The sequence below is a fragment of the Suncus etruscus genome, chromosome 4, assembly GCF_024139225.1.
Source record: "Suncus etruscus isolate mSunEtr1 chromosome 4, mSunEtr1.pri.cur, whole genome shotgun sequence".
NCBI lineage: Eukaryota > Metazoa > Chordata > Mammalia > Eulipotyphla > Soricidae > Suncus > Suncus etruscus.
The window spans coordinates 86126299-86149367 of record NC_064851.1 but is presented as its reverse complement, the minus strand read 5'-3'; the positions used below and the strand labels follow the sequence as shown (position 1 = coordinate 86149367).

Genomic DNA, 23069 nt, shown 5'->3' with positions numbered 1-23069 from the left:
GTGGCTGTATGACCTTTGACACACAATCTAAAGTCCAGTAATTATTTTTCACTTTAAAAGGCAAAACAAGAACTCTATTTTTTTTTTTTTTTTTTTTTTGGTTTTTGGGCCACCTCCGCGGCGCTCAGGGGTTACTCCTGGCTATCTGCTCAGAAATAGCTCCTGGCCGGCACGGGGGACCATATGGGACACCGGGATTTGAACCAACTACCTTAGGTCTTGGATCGGCTGCTTGCAAGGCAAAAAACTAAGGTTTATTTATTTTTACTAATTTCTCATTATCTAGTAGCAAATGCCTACATACACTAATGTTTTATTTTCCCTTTTACTGGCAAAACAATTCCACTGACCTTTGGGGTGGGGAAATATTTGCACTTCAGTGCTAGATAACAGTAAGACAAAAATATCAGGCCCATCCTGTTTCAATACGATTAAAGATTTTTGGCAGATACTTTAAGAAATTGACTCCTCCCTCAGACTTATTTTACTTAACATGGTACTCCCCAGTTTCATCCAAGTTTGACAAAACTGCAAGATTTCATCTTTTTAAAAAAATAATAACTGCAAACCAAGGGAGAATAGGCAGTATCGAATAACATCCCTCATACTTTGAGTCCAAAACTGAGATTACCTTGAACAGTAGAGGAATATGTGTGCGTGGAGGTGAGGAAGAGACAGACTAGCAGTGACATGGGGCTGTGGTGAAGGGTCTTGGGCACTTTGGTGGTGATGAGGTGCAATACCTTTGTAATCAATATCCTTAACGATGACACTATTGTAATGATAGTACCTAAACTATAATTAGAAGAAAAAAGAGAGAGGATTTGTCTCCCTTGGGGAGGGCGCCGATTTCTCTTGGGAGTGAAGGAAGTCCTGGGTAAAATGGGAATCCCCTTTAGATCTCACAGACAAAAAGAAACCAGGAAGTAGGGAGAAATTATTCCTCAGTTCAGAGCTCAGATGATAAAAACTGTATAGTCTCAGCTGGTTGGTTACTCATTAGCAACAAGGAAAGAGCCAGGAGGTTAGGACCCATCAAGCTAGAAGAACGACCTGCAGCAGGGAGAGAAATCCTGGCAAAGGCAAGATGTGGAGGAGACTTTCCGTGGAATTAATATCTTCTTGTTAACAGAACTGACTTCTGTTCTGACGTTTGTCTCTAAATAAACCCGTCTTCTTTTTGTGTTTGTTGTGGGATTCCTAAGCAGGCCAGGAGAAAAGGCGCATTCTCAAGTGATCCCCTGGCTGGCTCAGCTTGCCTGGAGCCAGCAGCCAGGACCATAGAAAGCCGGTGAGTGTCTCCAAGCTGGGCTTACTGCAGGCTGGTCTCCTGACTCTTGTCAAACAGGGCTTTGTACCCTCTTGAGAGCCTGGCGATTGGGTGCCTATATCCCAGCTGCCTTCCAGAAGAAGAAAAGGTGGATCAGCCTAATTTAAAAGGAGAGGGAGAAACCCCTCTCCTGTCCTTCCGACCAGAGCATCATGGGCAACGTTTGCCAGAGATTTCGGGGCTACTTGAAACTCTGTATGCCTTGCTTGTTCCGGGAGGCAGAAATATCGATGGTGATTGAGAACCCAGGAGCCTGCGAAGGGCCACCTGAAGTTGCCCCACCACAGATTCAGGAGTCCCGAAAAAGTCGGGGCCACTACTTTGTAGCTCTATTTGATTACCAAGCGAGGACAGCAGAGGACCTGAGCTTCCATGCCGGGGATAAATTTCAAATACTGGACACTTCTCAAGAGGGCTGGTGGTTGGCCAGACACTTGGAGAAAAAGGCAGGCGGTTCTGGCCAGCAACTACAGGGCTATATTCCTTCTAATTATGTGGCGGAGGACAAGAGCCTACAGGCAGAGCCGTGAGTAGTACAACTACACTTTATTTTAAAAATATTTCCTGAATTTTCTTCCCTAGTTCTCTGAACTCTCTTCATTTCCAAAAAGCTGCCTAGAAAGTATGAGGAAGTACTGGCAAGAATCTCCTAACTGAAACACACCTCCTGTGCTAAGTGAGAGTGAAACTGGCTGGAAATTGTTGAAATGATTTCATTTGTAGTATGTATACCCAGGGACTTGGAGTACATTTTTGCTAATATCAAAAAAGAGTGTATTTACTATTCTACTTTTCCTTTCATTGTAAAACTAAATCATGCCTTGCCTTAATAACAGAACCACTTCATATGCAAACTAAGGCATACTCTTTAAAATTTAACGTTTTTTTTTAAATTTTTGAATCATATACTCCAGATTTAATCCTCCCTTAAAGTTATTTTTTTCTGATTGGCATAATTAGGAATAACTCTTATAGAAAATCACATTTACACAAAGGAAAGTTTTCACTACATTTCGCAGTAAAATAATGACTAGACATTATCTCTTAAATCCCAGCTCTAGAATTATAGACCCAAATCATGGAATATTTTTGTTTTTCATCATGATTAGAAATTGGCCAGCTATAGAGAGTTAGTCATTTTAACAAGAAAGAAAATGACAATATTTTTTGCAGAAATAATGATAAGAACTGTACTCTGATATTTGAACAGACCCTATGAATTATAGTAGAATAAGAGGAACTTTCACTATCTGATTTACTTACCTATAAACCAGTTCCTCAATCAGTTCAAATGTCAGGTACAATAATGGACAGGATGGGTATGGCAGAGCAAAGTTTATGGTAGTAATGGTTGAATACTAAGTAGATAAGGCACAATTTTGAAATAGATGTTTGGGGTCTAGTGGGTTGAGATGCAACTTATTTTAGTTCTAATATTGTTGCTGCTGATTTCAGTGAAACCTGACTGGGAATGTTGCTTAGAAGGACTTTTAATAAACGAACCATTGGAAAATCACTTATTTTCTTGTGTGTTGCTTCCTTTTATGTGAATTGCAACATTCCTTAATGGTACAGATAATAAAAATGCCATGTAACATTGTTGCTGCTTTATAAACTTAAATTCAAGCTTGAAATGACTTTTGAGATTCTCTGTAGCAGGAGTCTGTAAAATGTTAAGAAGAATTTTATGATGATTATTTTTATATGGTCAGTAGAAATTTAAAATCTTTGTTTTTTTATGAATAGACTTAATCTTCCTTCCTTCCTTCCTTCCTTCCTTCCTTCCTTCCTTCCTTCCTTCCTTCCTTCCTTCCTTCCTTCCTTCCTTCCTTCCTTCCTTCCTTCCTTCCTTCCTTCCTTCCTTCCTTCCTTCCTTCCTTCCTTCCTTCCTTCCTTCCTTCCTTGTTTTGTTTTGTTTTTGGGCCACACCCGGTGGTGCTCAGGGGTTACTCCTGGCTGTCTGCTCAGAAATAGCTCCTGGCAGGCACGGGGGACCATATGGGACACCGGGATTCGAACCAACAACCTTTGGTCCTGGATCAGGCAAACACCACTGTGCTATCTCTCCGGCCCTCTTTCTTTCTTTCTTTCTTTCTTTCTTTCTTTCTTTCTTTCTTTCTTTCTTTCTTTCTTTCTTTCTTTCTTTCTTTCTTTCTTTCTTTCTTTCTTTCTTTCTTTCTTTTCTTTTTTTCTTTCTTTCTTTCTTTCTTTCTTTCTTTCTTACTTTCTTTCTTTCTCTCTCTCTCTCTCTCTTTCTTTCTTTCTTTCTTTCTTTCTTTCTTTCTTTCTTTCTTTCCTTCTTTTATTTTTTTCTTTCTTTCTTTCTTTCTTTCTTTCTTTCTTTCTCTCTCTCTCTCTCTCTCTCTCTCTCTCTCTTTCTTTCTTTCTTTCTTTCTTTCTTTCTTTCTTTCTTTCTTTCTTTCTTTCTTTCTTTCTTTCTTTCTTTCTTTCTTTCTTTCTTTCTTTCTTTCTTTCTTTCTTTCTTTCTTTCTTTCTTTCTTTCCACCCAGATATTAGGGTTTACTCCTATTTCTTGCTTATGAATCATCCTTAGTGGTATTTGGGGGCCTTATGTGTGCAGGGGATAGAACTAAAATCAGCTGTGTACAAGGCAAGTGCACTACCTGCACTACCTGCTGCACTATGTCTCTGATTCTTCAATCACTTGCCAAACGAGAAAAATTATCTGCAACAGTTTTACCTATTGTACTGTCACTCTAGCCCTATTAATCTAGAACTCTTTAGTGACCTCTTCAAGAAGGCCCAAGTTCCCTGGAATAAAAATAAATAATACCCAAAATATGTTTTCACTGTGCATCTAGTCAGTATAAGAGAATGTGTCTCCAGGTCACTGTGTGTTTTCCCGCAAGTGTACACCATGCTCTTCTTTGAGTCAAGATTATTAGTAAAGGGCATTTGCCATCAAATTGCTTTCAAAGTAGAGAGAAATGTTTGTAGAAACATGAAATATTTGACAGTTTAATACAAAGCAAATGACAAATCACAAACAAGTTCGTCATTCTATAATGGTGTTTGTTAAGTGCAATGGGTTGATTGTTTAGACTTCCTGCCCAGGCATTCTTGAGGTTTAGGGTACACATTTGTGAGACCTGGACTTGGAAAAAGAAAAAACCCTGTCCTGCTTTTTATGGTTCATCTGATTTCAGTTTTATTTGCTCATGAGCTCCTTCCAGTTATATCCAGATATCCAGATAGCTTCTTGAATTGTACTGCATTTCAAAGATAAGTAATTTTGAATCTACCAATGCTTGGAGAAAGAGGGTCAAAATGAATATACATTATTACTTTAGTACTTGAAGAATTATATAAAAACAACTTTCTTTAACATCTTTCTTCAGTGAGAATTTTTCAAATCTTGGCAATTCTTTTTCAGCGATTTCTGAGTGTGGAGCCAGGAGTAACCCCTGAACACTGCTGGGTGTGACCCATAAACCAAAAAAAAAAAAATAAAAAAGTGTTAAGTTAATATAATTCGTTTTGCAATGAGCTGGGTATATGGAATGAAGTAATGATGGTTGTGGTCAGAGAAACTGTAAAGATGTTAAAGTGGTTACCTTGTATGTAGCCTTGATTTGATCATCACCATATCTAGTCCACTGAGTATCATCAGGAATAATTATTGAGTAGAGAGAGTGAGTAATAATCCCTGAGCATTGATGTGTATGTTCTCAAATTAACAAAAAACAAGAAATAATAATATTGCTTATACTAGCATTATAACATAAGACAATGGGAAAATCAATGAAAATTAAGTTATGAAATTCTTAATTAGTATGATAGTTGAGTGTTATGCATTTTCTTTTGCACCTGCTCATTTGTTCATTATTGATTTGCATTAATAAAACAGCAGGAGCTGGGGTATTATTGCAGCAGGTAGGGTATTTGCTTTGTACATGACTGATCTACTTCCATCTCCAGCACTTCATATATTCCTCAGCCCTAGCCAGGAGTAATCACTGAGCAAGAGCCAGAAGTAAGTCCTAAACACTGTGGAACACTGACAAACCCAAGCCAATAAGCAACAAAATGTTCAGCCAAACCTAGAAAATAGTGTAAGTATATCTGGAGTTATTAGTGGCAGGAAAACTAGTCAAAGTTTTCAGTATTTAGTGTGCTGTTTTGAATACTAGAAGTAGCGATACTAAAACTTGCAAACTGTTGTTAAAGGATAAAGTTTGTTTAATAATTATTACTTTCACTATAAATGCTTTAACTTTTCTGAATATTTTCCACTAAGTGACACAACATATCTATTCTTAATTACTTACTTTTATCTCCAGAAAGATTTTTTGTATTTTATCTTCCATTTTAATTTCTAGATAATTTAACAGATAAATGTTTTCCTTCCACATCTCATCCATGGAATTTCTCAAATACCTTAATCTTGATAACTCAGAACTTAAAAAGAATTTACACTCATAGTTTTTGTTTTTATAAATAGAAACTTTATTCAGAGAATAATAAAAACAAACTATACCTTGATATCAAGAGCAGCAGCTATTAATTTTATTGCATACATTTTATGTAATATTGTACATTGATAAAAAGAAAAATGATCAAGACTAGTAGAGTATACATGGTCATTTAAAAATAATTTAAAATTTGTCTTACTTATTGTTTAAGCATCCACACACAATTTTGCTAATCTGGACTAGGAACAGGAGTATTTGGTGGAAAACTTTCTCCTCTTATTAATTTATAAAGGTGGATTACTTCAGTTTTTCTCTCTTCTTTGAGGGGGATGCACACCTGATGGTGCTTAGGGGCCACTCCCGGCTTTGTGCTAAGAAATTACTCTGGAAGGCTTGTGGAACCATGTGGGATGCTGAGGATTGAACCCAGGTTGACTGCATGCAAAAAAAAAAAAAAAAAAAAAAAAGCCCTACCAGCTGTGCATCGCTCTGGCCCCCGAGTTGTTGGTTTTTTTCCCCATTATTTTAAGGGCATTAAAATATAGAAAAATAAATATTTGATACTGTTAAATTGTGATTTTGGGGGACAGTTTATTCTAGAAGATGAAACTGTAAGAATTTGATTACATAAAAGAAGAGAAATTTCTTTTCAATCTCTCAGGGCATATTTCCCATGCATGCTCTTCTTTAATGTGTCAGTCAAGAATCCTTTCAAGGTTTTATCTAATTTAGGGTTACAGCTATTTTTTAACTTAAAGAAAGTAAGATGGAAAACAAAACGGTTATGGTCTTGGAAAATTCTTACTTTACTATTTATAAATAGAAATTAGTTTTATTATTCATGATTGGAATCTTGCTTAATTTCATAATAATACAAAATTACTTATCCACAGTGTTTTAATTATTTTCACCTTAGATGCCAATATATTTCTTTCTCAGTTGGGATATGAAGCTGAATTTTAAATTTTAACTAACTTAAGGGTAGAGGCACAATGTAGTTCTGAAAATCAAACTGCTTACTGAGAATACTTTTAGAATTCTTCTAAAACTACTAAAATATAGCTGCGTTTAATGAAAAAAATTAAAATCTTTTTGGTAAATAAAAAGGCATCAAAATATTTACAAATAAATGCAGCATCATAGATTTTATCCATTTAAGTTTTTAAACCACTAGAAAACCATGTCTAGTCATGTAGTTCCCAAATTGTTCTTTATTCAGATCATTTGTATCTTTCTTTTTGTGCACATTATTTTACTTTCCTTCCTCAGTTTTTCACTTGAACAAGAATAAGAAATGAGAGCTGTCTCCTAGGATAGTTATGTGACAAAAATGACATTATTTGTTCAGAGTTTGTTGTGGAGAACATGACACATAGTGAAGGCTTTATAAATGCTATCTACTAGGGTGGGTACTTCCTCCTTCCATTCGTCTAAGAGTGGATCACAATGTATACATATCAATATAGCTTTATCTCTCAGTACTATTTTCCTGTGTGTGAGTCTCACACACAGTGTGTACATCTTAGTCTTCCCTTCATGCTCTCCCTCAAGTTCCTGTTGATTAAGGGACTGGCTGGTCTCTGTATCATTCTCCCTTTCCTTTTTTTTTTTTTTTTTTTTTTTTTTTTATTAATTTTTACTCTAGATTCAGGATTCATCCCTGAATCCTTTTCTGACCTTCTACACTACTTTAAGTACTGGGAGATCGAACCGTGGTCAGTCCTAGGCTAGTGCTGGCAAGGCAGATGCCTTCCCGCTTTATGCCACCACTCTGGCCTAGAAAATCAACCAAGTTTTCTCCTTAAAGTCACATTCTACTTTTCACTCTTTTCTCATCACATTGTTTAATTCTTTATCTTTTGGTTAAATTCTCAGTGAAGATAATTCAATTGACAGGCTATTAAAAATTTGTGGTTATTAATAAATTCCTGGAAGGAAAATTCTTAGGGGCTATAGACTCACTGGATTGCTCTTTGTAATATGAATGAATGAATATTAGAATGCTTATTATGTCAGCAATAAGATTCTCAGTTTGTGTCTATAAATAAATACACACACATTAACATGCACTGTGATTATATTTAAGGAAACCATTGGTCTAGAGCCGGAGTGGTGGCACAGAGCAGTAAGGCATCTGCCTTGCCGGTGCTAGCCTAGGACGGATCAAGGTTCTGTCCCCAGGCCTCCCATATGGTCCCCCAAGCTAGGAGCGATTTCTGAGTGCAGAGCCAGGAGTAACCCCTGAGATTCACTGTGTGTGGCCCCAAAGAACAAAGAAAAGAACAAACAACAACAACAACACAACAACAACAACAACAAAGAAACCATTGGTCTGAGTTTTGAAATGTACAAAAATAATTCAAATTTGCAAAATTAATATTATAGGGATAAATTAAAAATTTTAACTTCATGAGCTATATTTCTTAACTTCAAATTATTATGCTTATGAAATACATTTTAGTTTGTAAATTTTTGAGCTTTTTTTTCTTTCTGTAAGGGGTAAAGTGACCACACATGGCAGTGCTAAGCATTTACTCCTGGTTCTGCACTCAGGGATCACTCCTGGTAGGGCTCAGGACTACCTAGTTTGGCAGAATTGAACCCAGGTCTTCTGAATGGAAAGTAAGCCCTTGACCTATTCTACTATCTCTCTAGCCCCAAAAGGTTAATTTTTATCGAATATTTTTTACTGCCACAAATAAAACATTACATAACAAAATATTTATATGTTCATTTTTTTTTTTAGTTTTCTTACTAGAAGTTAGGTGCTAAGCTCTCTATATCATATTCTGACTAAATTTAATGAAGTTTCTTTGCATTTATCTCTGGCAGGAGTGGCTCAATTCTTCAAGGAAGGTAGTTGCAGATTAATAGCAGTTTGGATGGTATTTAAGCTTCCTTATGCCTATCTTTCTAAAACCTGCAACTTTAATATTAGTTTATGAGTCATGGTTCTTGCTATGATTAGATAATAAGAACTTTTCTAAAACTCATAGATACAAATATAGATGATGTGATTGATTTTGTATATTTGTTGCTTATCTGGTTAAATTCAGCTGCTTTAATGAACTATCTCTTGTATAGATCTTTTTGTCACATATTTTTCCTAATGAAGTTAGATATTTTCCTGTTTAAAAAGCAAATTAATTTTAGTTTTAGTTCCTTCATTTTCCTCTTTGACTTCATCTAAAATTAATATGATGTCTCTAAATTCAGACTAAATATTTCATTAGATATTAACCCCCATGAAACCAGGGTTGGCCTCATGCAAGGAAAGAGTCTTACCAACTTGTTATATTTCTGGCCCACAAATTTTTAAAGAATAAAATAATAATTAAAGTTAGCAGACAGATAAAAGAATAAGAAGCTGTGATATTTATGTGTGTCACACAGAGGAATAGTTTGTAGCCACTGTGAAGGATGAAACCATGCAGTTTGCTGCAACTTGATTGGAACTGGAGAGTGTCATGTTAAGTGAAATAAGTCAAAGGGAGAAAGACACTTCTCACTTTGTTCTTATTTATCATTTATTACTCCAGATATGGAGTAACATGGCAAGGTAATAGAATGTAGCAATGTGGGCAAACCCTTGGTTCTGGATTACAGAAATAAAAATGTCAAAGGAGGGACAGGAGATAAGGATGAGGCAGACTGGTGCTAATGTAGGGGCTTTGAACAGATGAGGCAATCGGTACATAAGAATGGTAGGAGTAAAGATGGGCTTTAATCTATAAGATTTAAACAGGATTTTTCTAAGGAGGCAGGCTAGGGAAAGGAAGGCATACCTGCATTGTTTATAGCCGTTGCTGACACTGGTGGTGATTTTAGAGTTGTAAAATCATGTTTGAAATGTTATTATTAATAGCTTTGAAATCATGGTGTATACATAAAGTTATTTTTTCCTCATATAATGATTTTAATGATAACATTGTGAGATATAACAATCTTCACAAATTTTCATTTACCAAACCATTTTTAGTAAAATATCCTTTTTGAATTCTGCAACCCCATCTTGGGTCACGTAAGTATTTTTTTTTATTGGATCATAAATGAAAAGGGATAATGTATGCACAATTTATATAACTAAATTGAATAATCTAGAGAAAATAAAAATAGTTTTAGAATCTTACAGCCATTCAAGACTTAATGGAACAAATAGCAAAAAACACCAACAGACATATTCAAGAATGGATATTGAAACTAAACAAAAACAAAAGTGCAGTTCCAGATATTTTTTAATATAATTTTTATTTTGATCATAGTGGCTTACATATTGTTGACAATAATATTTTAGGTAAATATTTATATAAAATCAGGGGGGATTCCCATCACCAAATTGTCCTTCCTACACCTTCGTTTTTGTCCTATCTCCCATATCCTCTTCCCTCACCCCCAGGGCTGCTAGAATATGTGGTCCCCTATGTACCTATCCTACTACATAGTAGTCTTGCACCTGTTTGGTCTTGGTGCCTCCATTATTTCCCCCTCTAATTGGGAGGCAGGACTAGCTAATTCAATTTACATGGTTTTGTTTAAAGAAGAGAAAAGTAATAAACTGGGGTAAAAGTCTAATACTCCGAAAGTGGGCGGAATCCTTCTAGAGGCTCTCATCATCGATTTGAGAGATGAAGGAGAAAAAGAAGATGAAACATTCCACCAGTACAAAAAGAAGTGTCCAATATCCAGTGAGGACTCCAACAATAACGATAAGCACCACAAAAAAACAAAAAAAAAACAAAACAAACAACAAACAAACAAACAAACAAAAAACGCCATGGTCTTGAGATAAGAAACATGGCATAGCACATAAAGAAAGAAAAGAAAAGAAGAGAAAAAAAATAGGTATAACTGGGGACAAACAGCTTCAATAACCACACCCCAAACAGAGAAATCGACCAAAAATAGATAGGTAAATAAAAATAATAATAATAATAAATGAAGATAAAAAATAATATATAAAAAATAAACAATGTTTTGTGCTTTTTATTTTTTTGTTTTCCCCTCCTGCCCTGGCACAGTAAATATTGGGGTCATTCGAAAAGGAATTCACTTGGCCTAAGAGATATGGGGTTTCTCCATCCTTGGAGTATATTGTCATGGGAATTAAACTATAGACTCTGTAAAGGATCATTTACTCTCCTGGTGGTGCTTTTGTGGTGTTTGGAAGACTTCTGTTCTGTCCTGGGTGATACAATCAGACCTCTGTGTCTAGAGATCTCAGTATCTGCACAGATCCAGCGGTGGGACTTAAGATGAAGTCAGTCTTTGTGGTTCAAAAGTTCTGTTCCCTCAGTGTCATTTTAATCCATCTTCTGTGGTTGGTGGTCTTGGTCTTTGCACTGTACTTAGGATGGCACCTAGGATAACATCTTTCTTTGTGTTTCCAGAAGCCTCATTCCATTACAATTGTCACTGCTAGACCTTTGGAACTGGGGATAATGGTTATTGTGCAGGTCGTAGTTCAAACCCTAGACTAGGTCTTTTTTATTGGTCCCAAGATGTATACCATCTGGTCATGGTTCTAGCAGCCAGTCATCTGTAAATCGCGATCTTGGCTTTTGGATCTACCAAAGGGTGACAAGTCTTCTGAGTTTCTACCTTGTTAGAACTTGTTATTTGATTGTTAAGTATTAGTTGTGTTTGAGATGTATTTTCTAGGTGCTTCAGAATAGTGCTACCATTCTGTGTTTATCTTTTGTCTTCTGACTTACTTCGTTTAACATAACATGATCTGGGTCCATCCACGTTGCTGCAAAGTCTGTGATTGTATCATTTTTGACTGCCATGTAATATTCCATTGTGTATAGATACCACATCTTAATGATCCATTCATCTGTTGTTGGACATCGAGGTTGGTTCCAAGACTTGGCTATTATACTGAGTGCTGCGATAAATAGTGGGGTGCACACGTATTTTGGAATGAATGTTCTTCCAACTTGGGGGTATGTCCCTAGGAGAGCAATTGCTGGGTCAAATGGCAGTTCAATTCCGAGTTCTTTGAGCACTCTCCAGACTGTTCTCCATAGGTGTTGGACTAGGGGGCATTCCCACCAGCCGTGGATGAGAGTTCCTTTCATACCACATCCCCACCAACAGAGATTGTTCCCATTATTTTTGATGTGAGCCATCCTCACTGGTGTAAGGTGGTATCTCATTATTGTCTTGATTTGAATCTCCCTGATGATGAGTGAAGGTGAGCATCTTTTCATGTGTTTGTTGGCCATCCTTCTGTCTTCCTCAGAGAATTGTCTATTCATTTCATCTTCCATTTTTATGGCTTTATTTGGTTTTGGGGGGCTCAGCTTTCTTAGTGCTTTGTATATTCTAGATATCAGCCCTTTATCTGATATGTCGAGTGAAAAGATTTTTTTCCCATTCTGTTAACTGTCTTCTTGCATTAAGTAAGGTTTCTTTCACCAAGCAGAAGCTTTTTAGTTTGATGTAGTCCCATTTGTTTATGTTTGCTGCTAAGGTTCTTGCTATTGGTGCTCCATTCTCGAAGACCTTTTTGATATATAGGTCTTCGAGTGTTCTGCCTATTTCATTCTCAATTATCTTTATAGATTCGGGACTGATTTCACGGTCTTTGATCATCTTCAATTTCTTTCTGAAGTGTTTTGAAGTTTCCCTTGTATAGGTCTTTCACTTCTCTTGTAAGGTTGATTCCTAGATACCTGATATTTTTTGATACTATCTTAAATGGAATTGTATTTTTAATCTCTCTTTCCTCAACTTCGTTGTTTGTATATAAAAACGCTACTGTCTTTTGTGTATTGACTTTGTATGCAGCCACTTTGATGTATTGGTTAATTGTTTCTAGGAGTTTTACTCTGGACTCTTTAGGGTTTTCAATTTATATCATCATATCGTCTGCAAATAGAGATAGCTTGTGTTTCTCTTTCCCAATTTGAATTCCTTTGATTCCCTTCTCTTGTCGGATTGCTATTGCTAGGACTTCTAAAGTTATATTGAATAATAGTGGAGAGAGTGGACAGCCTTGCCTAGTTCCTGACCTTAGTGGGAATGCTTCTAGTTTCTCGCCATTAAGTATAATGTTGGCTGTAGGCTTTTCATAGATAGCTGTAACTATCTTGAGGAAGGTTCCTTCTAACCCTATTTTGCTGAGTGTCTTTAACATAAAAGGATGTTGGATTTTGTCAAATGCCTTCTCTGCATCTATTTATATGATCATGTGTTTTTTGTCTATTCTGTTGTTGATGTGATGTATTAATGTTGATTGATTTGCATATGTTGAAACCAACCTTGCATTCCTGGGTATAAATCCCACTTGGTCATGATGTATGATCTTTTTGATGAAGTGCTGGATTCGGTTTGCTAAGATTTTGTTGAGTATCTTTGCATCTATGTTCATTAGTGATATTGGTCTGTAGTTTTTTTTCTTGGTGGTGTCTTTGCCTTCTTTGGGAATGAGTGTGATATTAGCCTCATAAAAGGAGTTGGGGAGGATTCTGTTTTTTCTATGGTTTGGAAGAGCCTATGGAAAAGTTGGTAGTAAGTCTTCTTGGAAATGTTTGATAGAATTCACCTGTAAATCCATCTGGGGCATGGGCTTTTGTTCTTAGGGATTTTTTAAAATTACATCTTCAATTTCCTCTGAGGTGATTGGTCTGTTTAGGCTTTCTAGTTCTTTCTTGTCCAGTCTTGGAAGAGGGTGTTTTTCCAAGAATTTGTCGATTTCTACTGGGTTCTCTAGCCTAGCTGAGTATAATTGTTCATAATATGATCTCATGATATGTTGTATTTCTTGGGGTTCTGTTGTAATCTCTCCCCTTTCATTTGTGATCCTACTGATTTGGGTGTTTTCCCTCTTTTTTTTTGGTGAGTTTTGCCAGCGGTTTGTCTATCTTGTTTATTTTTTCGAAAAACCAACTCCTGGTCTCATTGATTTTTTTGTATTGTTTTCTTAGTTTCTATGTTGTTTATTTCTGCTCTGGTTTTTATTATTTCTTGCCTTCTGGTTGTGGTTGGATTTCTTTGTTGCTTGTTGTTCCAATTCTTTGAGGTGATCTTTTAAAACTGTGGTTTTGTTATTTTCCTGTTTCTTGACATAGGCCTGTATTGCTATGAGTTTCCCCCCTAATTACTGCTTTTGCTGTGTCCCACAAATTTTGACATGTTGTCTCTTCATTATAATTTGTCTCAAGGGAACCTCCTCTTATTTCTTCCTTGAGTTGTTCTTTGATCCAGCTGTTTTTGAGCAGTATGTTGTTTAATCTCCAGGTATTAGTTTTTCTCCATTGCTTCTTCTTGACGTCAATTTTGACCTCTGTTGCATAGTGATCTGAAAGGGTACTTCTAATGATCCTTACCTTTGTGGTCTTATATAAGTTGGCTTTGTATCCTAAGACATGGTCTATTCTGGAGAAGGTTCCATGTGGGTTTGAGAAGAATGTGTATTCTGCTTTCTGGGGATGGAGGGCTCTATATAAGTCTATTAGCCCCAAATCTTCTAATTTTTCATTTAGAGCTCTTATTTCTTTGCTATTTTTCTGTTTGGTGGATCTGTCCAGTGGTGATAGTGGAGTATTGAGGTCCCCTACTATTATCACATTTCCCTTCATGTGTTTCTCCAGGTTTGCAAGCAGTTGCCTCACATATTTTGCTGACTCTACATTAGGTGCATAGATATTGACTAGGGTTAGTGTTTCTTGGTCTAATGTTCCCCTGATCAGTAAGTAGTGGCCCTCTTTGTCTCTGATCACTTTCTTGAGGTTGAATGCAATTTGTTCTGATATAAGAATGGCTGTCCCTGTTCTTTTTTGTTTCCATTGGTCTGAATAATTACTTTCCATCCTTTTATTCTAAGCCTGTGCTTATCCTGTAGTTGTAACTGTGTTTCTTGCAGAAAGCAGAAGTCCGGTTTATTTTTGCTAATCCAGTTATCTACTATGTGTCTTTTAATTGGAGAGTTTAGTCCGTTTACATTTAGGGAGATTATTGAGAGAGAGGATTGTTGTGCAGTTGTGTTGTATAGGGTGGTTTTTGTTACAATCGGGGGTTTGAATTGTGTAATTCGTCTCTGAGTAGGTCGTTTAGAATCGGTTTTGTTTGCACATATAGTTCAAGTTCGTTCTTGTTTGAGAATGTTTTTAGTCTGTCCTCCCATATGAATGAAAGTTTTGCCGGGTAATGGACCCTAGGTTGGAAATTTCTTTCATTCAGTCATTTAAATATGTCATTCCACTGTCTTCTTGCTTGAATTATTTAGAATGGGAGATCTGGTTTGATTCTTATGTCCCTACCTTTGTACTTGAGGTTTTTTTTTCCTCCCTTATTGCTTTAAGGAGTTCCTCTTTCTCTTTTTTTTTTTTTTTTTTTTTTGCCATTTGGATTACTGTATGTCTTGGTGTTGGCTTATTAGGGTCTATTTTATTAGGGACTCTTTTTACTTCCTGTATTAGCATTGAAGTTTCTTTCCAGAGGGTGGGGAAGTTCTCTGCTATTATCTCTCTGACTACTTGTTCTTCCCCTTTCCCTATTTCCTCTCCTTCCAGATATTTTTAATAGTGGTTTCTTAAAGGCTTAGAGTCAAAGGAGCAGAAAAATTCAGAACCATTCCTAGGAACGTTCATAACAAATGTTTAAGATCATCTGAGTTAAATCCTAAAATAAAGGCATGATTTTCTCTACCTACCATTAGCCCTACCATTAGCCCTACCACTGTGCTATCACTAAGGCCTTTTATTTTGGAGCTCATTAGAGGCACTGGACCATTTTTCTACTGGGAAAGATAGTGGGTGTGGGCAGAGATTTTTATTCTTATTTTATTTTTGTGCTTGCTGTTAGAAAGAAGTCCATTTTCTTTCTTTCTTTCTTTCTTTCTTTCTTTCTTTCTTTCTTTCTTTCTTTCTTTCTTTCTTTCTTTCTTTCTTTCTTTCTTTCTTTCTTTCTTTCTTTTTTTTTTTCTTTCTTTCTCTTTCTTTCTTTCTTTCTTTCTTTCTTTCTTTTTCTTCTTTCTTTCTTTTTCTTTCTTCTTTTCTTTTCTTTCTTCTTTCTTTTTTCTTTTTTCTTTTTCTTTCTTTCTTTCTTTCTTTCTTTCTTTCTTTCTTTTTCTTTCTTCTTTCTTTCTTCTTCTTTCTTTCTTTTCTTTCTTCTTTCTTTCCTTTCCTTTCTTCTTTCTTCTTCTTTCTTTCTTTTTTCTTCTTTCTGTCTTTTTGTTTTTTATTTCCTGTCAGTGGTTAACCAATTTTCCAAGCTCACTTTTAAAGAGCTTTCCTTACTCCATTCTTATATATTTTTCTTCTTATTAAAACTTAACCTACCATATACTGTGGATTTATCTTTGATTTACAATTTTATTCATTTGAGATTTTGTCTTTTTTACAGTACCTTGCTGTTTTAAATACTGTTCTTATTTTGAGTATAGTTTGACTTGGGGAAAGTGTTTATACTGAAGATTTCATTGTTCTGAGATTTTCTCTTTTTTTACAGTGCCTTGCTGTTTTAAATACTGATTCTTATTTGAGTATAGTTTGACATTGAGGAAAGTGATGTCTCCACTAATCTTTATACTGAAGATTTCTTTGGTTATTCACGGTTATTATTTCATATCAATTTCAGAAAGTGCTTGATCTTTATATTTTGGTTTAAAAAATGACATGTGTATTTATACAGGGACTTCAACTAGTAGTATGGTGCTTGAGAATATTGCAGTGAATTAATTTCCATTTCTATGTTGCCTTCTTTGTTTCTTTAAGAAGTGTGCTGTAGTTTTCTTTGTAAGTGTCTTCATTGCTTTAGTTAACTTACTTTCTATATACTTACTTTTCTGTGACACCATAATGAATAGGATTGTTTTGTTATCTATCGCTGCATTTCATTAGTTGCATATAGGAAAGTATAAAATTTTGTGTATTAATTTTTAGGCTATCATTTTATTATACAGATCTATTGTTTCTAGGAGCTGTTTGTACGGTATTTAGGGTTTTTTAGAAATAGTATCATGTCATCTGCAACTAGTGAAAGCCTAAATTTCTTTTTTCCTACCTGTTGCCCTTGATATATTTTTTTTTGCTAATTGCTAAGTCAAGTACATCTAGTACTATATTGAATAGAAGTAGTGGAATACCAATTCTTATTTTATGCCTGACCTTGGTGGTATTAATTTTGGTTTTTCCCATTGAATATAATGTTTTATTATGGGCTTGTGATAAGTGACTTTGACTATGCTGAGGAAAGTTCCTTCAAGTTCCATTTATCCATAGTTTTTTATTTTTACCATGATGAGATTGGATCTTACAAAGTGCTTTATCTGCATCTTTGATATTATTATATGATTTTAATTTTATATACCTTTGTCATTTGTATATCTTCTTTGAGTAAGTTTTGTTTATTGTTGTGTCTTTGTCTCTATTTTTGTCTGAATTGATTCATCAGTTGACCAGAGACTCAAATTAAGTCCAACTAAGACCTATGGAGTCATTTATGAGCTATTAAGTAGTTGACAGAACTAAATCATGCATAAAAAAAAGGAATCACTAAAAAAATATAAAGAAGTCATTAAAGTTGACTAAAAGCAAGTAATTATTTTCAAATAAAAAATGTCAGGGCCAGAGAGATAGTGTAGCATAAGGTGCTTGCCTTAGGATAAATTCAATCCTCCTTTTCTACCATCTCTTCACCAGCATCCCACACGATCTCCTGTGTATCACCAAAGTGATTCCTGAGTGCAAATAATAAGCCTAAGTATCAGGCAGTGGCAAGTCAAGAAGGGCTAAGATTAAAGTATAAAATAAAGGTAAAAAAAATATCAGCTTTTGGGGCCAGAGTGGTAGCGCAGGCCATAAGGTTCTGTCTTGCCTTGTACGTGCTAGCCTAGAACAGACCACACGTTCAATTCCCAGAGTCCCATATAGTCCCTCAAGCCATGAATGATTACTCAGTGCATAGCAAGAATAACCCTGAGCGTCACTGGGTGTGGCCAATGAAACAAACAACAACAACAACAAAAAAGATATCAGTTTTTCTAAAAAATTGCTAATGATTAAAAATGGTAATGCAAATTATTTTATAAAGTATTGTGTATGATGGTCTGCAGTAAAAAAGTATTTTTGAACTTCATACTCTTGTACTCTGTACTCAGATATTTAGACTAGTCATGAACTTTAAGCTTAGGCTATTGCTATTTGTGATAATATTATAATTAATAACGGTGCTTTCCACATGGAACTTGAGCCCTTTCTAAGCAGCTGAGCATCAGAGTTGAGAAACTAAAAGCAAAGTGTCTGTAGGAACCCAGGGTTATTTCTAAGCAGAATGTGCACGATTCTGAACACTATATTTGTTTTCTTTGAAATTCACAAATTCACAAAATTTCACAAAAATTCTTTGGAATTCACAAATGTTTTACCTCTCCTATAGCACATAGATGGCAGTTTTTAAACATGGTTGGTGGGTTTGATTTTATGGATTTAGAGGTTTGGACAAAGTAAGATATGTTTAAAGTTCATCTGTAGTTTAGTTGGTTTGAATACCTACGAGTTGTTGGGATATCATTTTTCTCTTTCTTGAGAACTATTCTCCCAAGTTTTGGGAGAAATGGAAGAATGGGGAAATGACTTTCTTACATCTTAAAGTAGTAGAAGAAAAATATGTAACTTTTCCAAAAAAGTCTGTGGAAAAAAGATAGCTATACAGTAGATAAAGAAAGCATTGTGTCAGATTTTGCTGTAAAATACAATCATATTAACTGTTACTTAAAACCAAAAGGTAGTTGAAGTTTGAGAACATATATCTAGCATATACGAGGTCTCAAGCACCAATAGGTGGTCTTGAGGTTTTAAATACTATTTCTTTGGACCCAATGTAAAATACTTCAGTAATTAATGTCTTGTATATTTTAAACATTTTATATTGTGTAGTATCAGTATTATTCTACAAAATAAAGAGAATGCTCTCAGTTCCACCTATCTTTGCCAGTAGTATTTGTATACTAACAGATTAAATCATCCTCTTTGCATTTTCATAGAAAACAGAGAAACATAGGTCAGGTTAGACTTGTCTTTTATGATATGCTGTAGTCATAGAATACTCCTCTGCTTAGTTTTTGGCTATTATTACAGAGAATATAATGATGTTTCAGATAAAAACAACACTAAAGTGACTCAATATTTTGTATCTGTGCTCTGCTATAGTTTACAGTAAAATAGTCAGATACTGGCTTTGATGCTGAAACACTTTATGTCAGCTTTTAATCCATACCTAGCAATGCTCTTTTGGTGTACCACACTCATCACGTACAAATCTGGAACCATATGGTGTTGGAGATCAGACATGAATTTTCTTCTGCATGTAAAGTATCCTACCATTCTATTAAGGCAACTGGCCACTGATAACTCGCAATAAAATCCTTACAAGGAATCAATAATTTAGAAAAATGGGAAGTCATTATGCTGCTTTAGTAGACCCTAGTAAAATAATATAAAGTTACATAATTTCTTGATAATGGTAATTACTGAAGGCCAAATAATCTCAACAAATGTACTCTTTGCTAATGATAATCTGGGTACTTATTGAAATTCCTGCTGTAATTTATAGTATGATTTTCTACTATTAAAAAGTCTTAATTTTACAAACATTCTGATTTATGAATGCTTTAATGTATATTTTAAAAATTTATTAGAAAAAATAGAATATTACAACTTTAAGATAACTAGGGCAGGGGCCGGTGAGGTGGCACTAGAGGTAAGGTGTCTGACTGTCTTGCAAGCACTAGGCAAGGAAGGACCGCGGTTCGATCCCCTGGCGTCCCATATGGTCCCCCCAAGCCAGGGGCAATTTCTGAGCACTTAGCCAGGAGTAACTCCTGAGCATCAAACGGGTGTGGCCCAAAAAACAAAACAAAAAAAGATAACTATGGCATAATAATTCACATCCATATACTTAAGTAAGCCATGCCTATGCTCTTACTAAAAATGGACCCATAATTTCTTTATCTATCCTGATAAAGACCTTTGTCTAGGAAATTTTGCTAGCAACACAGTTTCTCAGTTTAAACCATGATAAATGATAGGTAGATATGGTCCTGAAAAAAGGTTTAAATAAAGGTTTTGTGGTTGAATATATATAGTTCATGTCTCTAACTTCCTCAGAAAACTTTTCTTTGGAGTATCCTCTATATTGATATTCTGCACATGAAAACATTAGCCTTTTATAATTTCTGTTTTCAGTGTCCACTAAAACATTTAGGAAACTACCTCCAAATCCCAATGACAAGAACTCTCTGTCTGTAGCCAGAATAGGAACAACAAAGAACTTCCAGACAGACTTGGATATACATAAAATTAAAATTGAAAGTATAAAAGAAATCATGCTTTAAAAAGCCTATGCTACAAAAAGTACAGTTTGTTTCTCTTGAAAGACTTATTTACTTCCTTATAGCAGATAGTAAGAATTTATTACACATCACATTTTTTATACTTAGCTACCAGGAAGCTGAGTCCAGTTAATTGCCTATTTACCATAATGGTTTGACCTTAATCTGCCTTATTTTCTTCCTTCTTTTTTCTTTTGTTAAATTTATTTATTTTTGCTACTCTACAGAACATATTCAGAATTGTTGTTGTAAGTTATTTTAGTGCATAAATAACAATTATCAGTTGAGAAACATTTTAAAATCTTAAATTTTAAGGAAATAAATGCTCATTTTGTTATTATTTTTGATTAATTACTTTAAATACTGTAGCTGCAAGTTTGTTTATAATCAAGTTGGGGATTTTTCACAGTTGTAAAGTTGTTCATTATTGAGTTTCAGTCATACAGTGTAAAATACCCTTTACCAGTGCATATTTCTTGCCACTAATGTCCCCCATTTTCCTCCTCTCCCCTCTCCCCCAGGCCTCTGGGTTAGATATTTTTTTCTCCTCTCTCTTTCTCTCTTATAATCCTTTTTTTTTTTTTTGCCTTTCAGACACTATAGTTTGCAATATTGTTGCTGGAAGTGTATCATGATTATCACTTTATCTTTTTTTTTAGCAACCAATTCTTATCCAGAATGATCATTTAACTATCATTGTTATAGTAGTCCCCTCTGTACTCCCCTACCATTTGTTGCAAGTTTCTTACCATAGACTGGGTCCTTCCTGGCACTCATCCTCTATTGTCTATGAAATTAATACATACTACCCCTTTTTTGTTTGTTTGTTTGTTTGTTTTGCTACACCCTGTGATACTCAGGGGTTACTCCTGGCTATGTGCTCAGAAATTATTCCTGGCTTGGGGGACCATATGGGATGCCGGGGATCGAACCCGAGGGATCCTGATCAGCTGTGTGAAAAGCAAAAGCCCTATTGCTGTGCTATTGATCCAGCCCCTTACCTTTTTTTCTATATCCTACAAGTAAGTGAAACTATTCTATGTCTATCCCTCTTCACTGACTCAATTTGCTCAGCATAATATTCTCTATCTCTATCATGTGTAAGCAAATTTCATGACTTCATTTTTGACAAAAGTTGTAGTATTCCATTGTGTAGATGTAATACTGGTTTTTTTTTTATCCACTCTGTTCTCAGGCAGTTGGGTTGTTTTCAGATTCTGGCTACCATGAATAGTGCCAGTGATGAAACCCTAACAATGCAGAGGTCTTTTTGCATAGTTTTTTGGGCTCCTAGAATATATACCAAGAAGTAGAATTGCTGGATCAATGTACGAAGGTAAAATCCAAATGGATTAAAGACCTCGATATCAGACACAAAACCATGAGATATATAGAACAACACCATAGGCAAAACACTCCAGACATTGAGACTGCAGGCATATTCAAGGAGGAAATCTGCACTCTCCAAGCAAGTGAAAGCGAGATTAACAGATGACAATATATTAAGCTGAGAAGCTTCTGCACCTCAAAGGAAATAGTGCCCAGGGATACAAGAGCCCCCCCACTGATGGGAGAAACTATTCACCCCAATACCCATCAGATAAGGGACTAATCTCCAAAATATACAAGGTACTGACAGAACTTTACAAGAAAAAAAATCTAATCAATCAAAAAATGGGGAGAAGAAATGAACTAGACACTTTGAGAAAAGAAGAAATACAAATGGCCAAAAGACACATGAAAAAATGCTCCACATCACTAACTCATCAGGAGATGCAAATCAAAACAACAATGAGATACCACCTCACACCACAAGCGAATGGCACACATCACAAAGAATGAGAATAAACAGTGTTGGCGGGGGGATGTGGAGAGAAAGAAACTCTTATCCACTGCTGGGTGGGAATGCCATCTAGTTCAACCTTTATGGAAAGCGATATGGAGATCTCCTCCAAAAACTGGAAATCGAGCTCCCATATGATCCAGCTATACCACTCCTAGGAATATAACCCTAGGAACACAAAAATACAATACAAAACCCCTTCCTTACACCTATATTCATTGCAGCACTATTACCATAGCAAGACTCTGGAAACAACAAGATGCCCTTCAACAGACAAATGGCTAAAGAAACTGTGGTACATATACACAATGGAATAATTATGCAGGCTGTCAGGAGAGATGAAGTCATGAAATTTTCCTATACATAAATTGTACACCAGAATCTATTATACTGAGTGAAATCAGTCAGAGAGAGAGAGAGAGAAAAATGCAGAATGGTCTCACTCATCTATGGGTTTTAAGAAAAATGAAAAGACACCCTTGCAATAATAATTTTTCAGACACAAAAGAGAAAAGAGCAGAAAGTTCCAGCTCACCTCAGGAAGCCTACCACAAAGAGTAATGAGTTTAGTTAGAGAAATAACTACATTTTGAACTGTCCTAATAATGAGAATGTATGAGGGAAATGGAAAGCCTGTTTAGAGTACAGGCGGGGGTCGGGTGGGGGAGGAGGGAGATTTGGGACATTGGGTGATGGCAATGTTGCACTGGTGATGGGTGGTGTTCTTTACATGACTGAAACCCAAACACAATCATGTATGTAATCAGGTTTTTAAATAAAATATTAAAAAAAGAAAGTTCAATTTCTAATTTTTAAGAAATATCCAAGTTATTTTCCAAAAAGGCTGGACCAGTCTACATTCCCATCAGCAGTGAATGAGATTCCTTTTCTTCACGCTATGCGCAATAGCACTGATTGTTCTTGTTCTTTGAGATGTGTGGCTGGTGTCTGTGTGGTGTGAGATGATATTTCATTGTTGTTTTGATATGCATATCTCATTTTCATGTTCTTCTTGTCCATCTATATTTATTCTTTGGAAATGCCTGTTTATTTCTTCTCCCAATTTTTTGTTTAGTTTTATCAATGCCTTATAGATCATAGATATAAATCCTTTAGCAGATTGGTATT

At 35.5% G+C, this 23069-nt stretch overlaps 1 protein-coding gene across 1 annotated transcript in view; it reads left to right on the top strand.

Annotated features, from left to right (window-relative positions):
• Positions 1-1482: 1482 nt before the first annotated feature.
• FRK (fyn related Src family tyrosine kinase) overlaps positions 1483-23069 on the top strand; it is a 127361-nt gene continuing 105774 nt past the window's right edge. Inside the window, 1 exon segment of the mRNA XM_049772610.1 lies at positions 1483-1856. Coding sequence (XP_049628567.1) covers positions 1483-1856 — 374 coding nt within the window.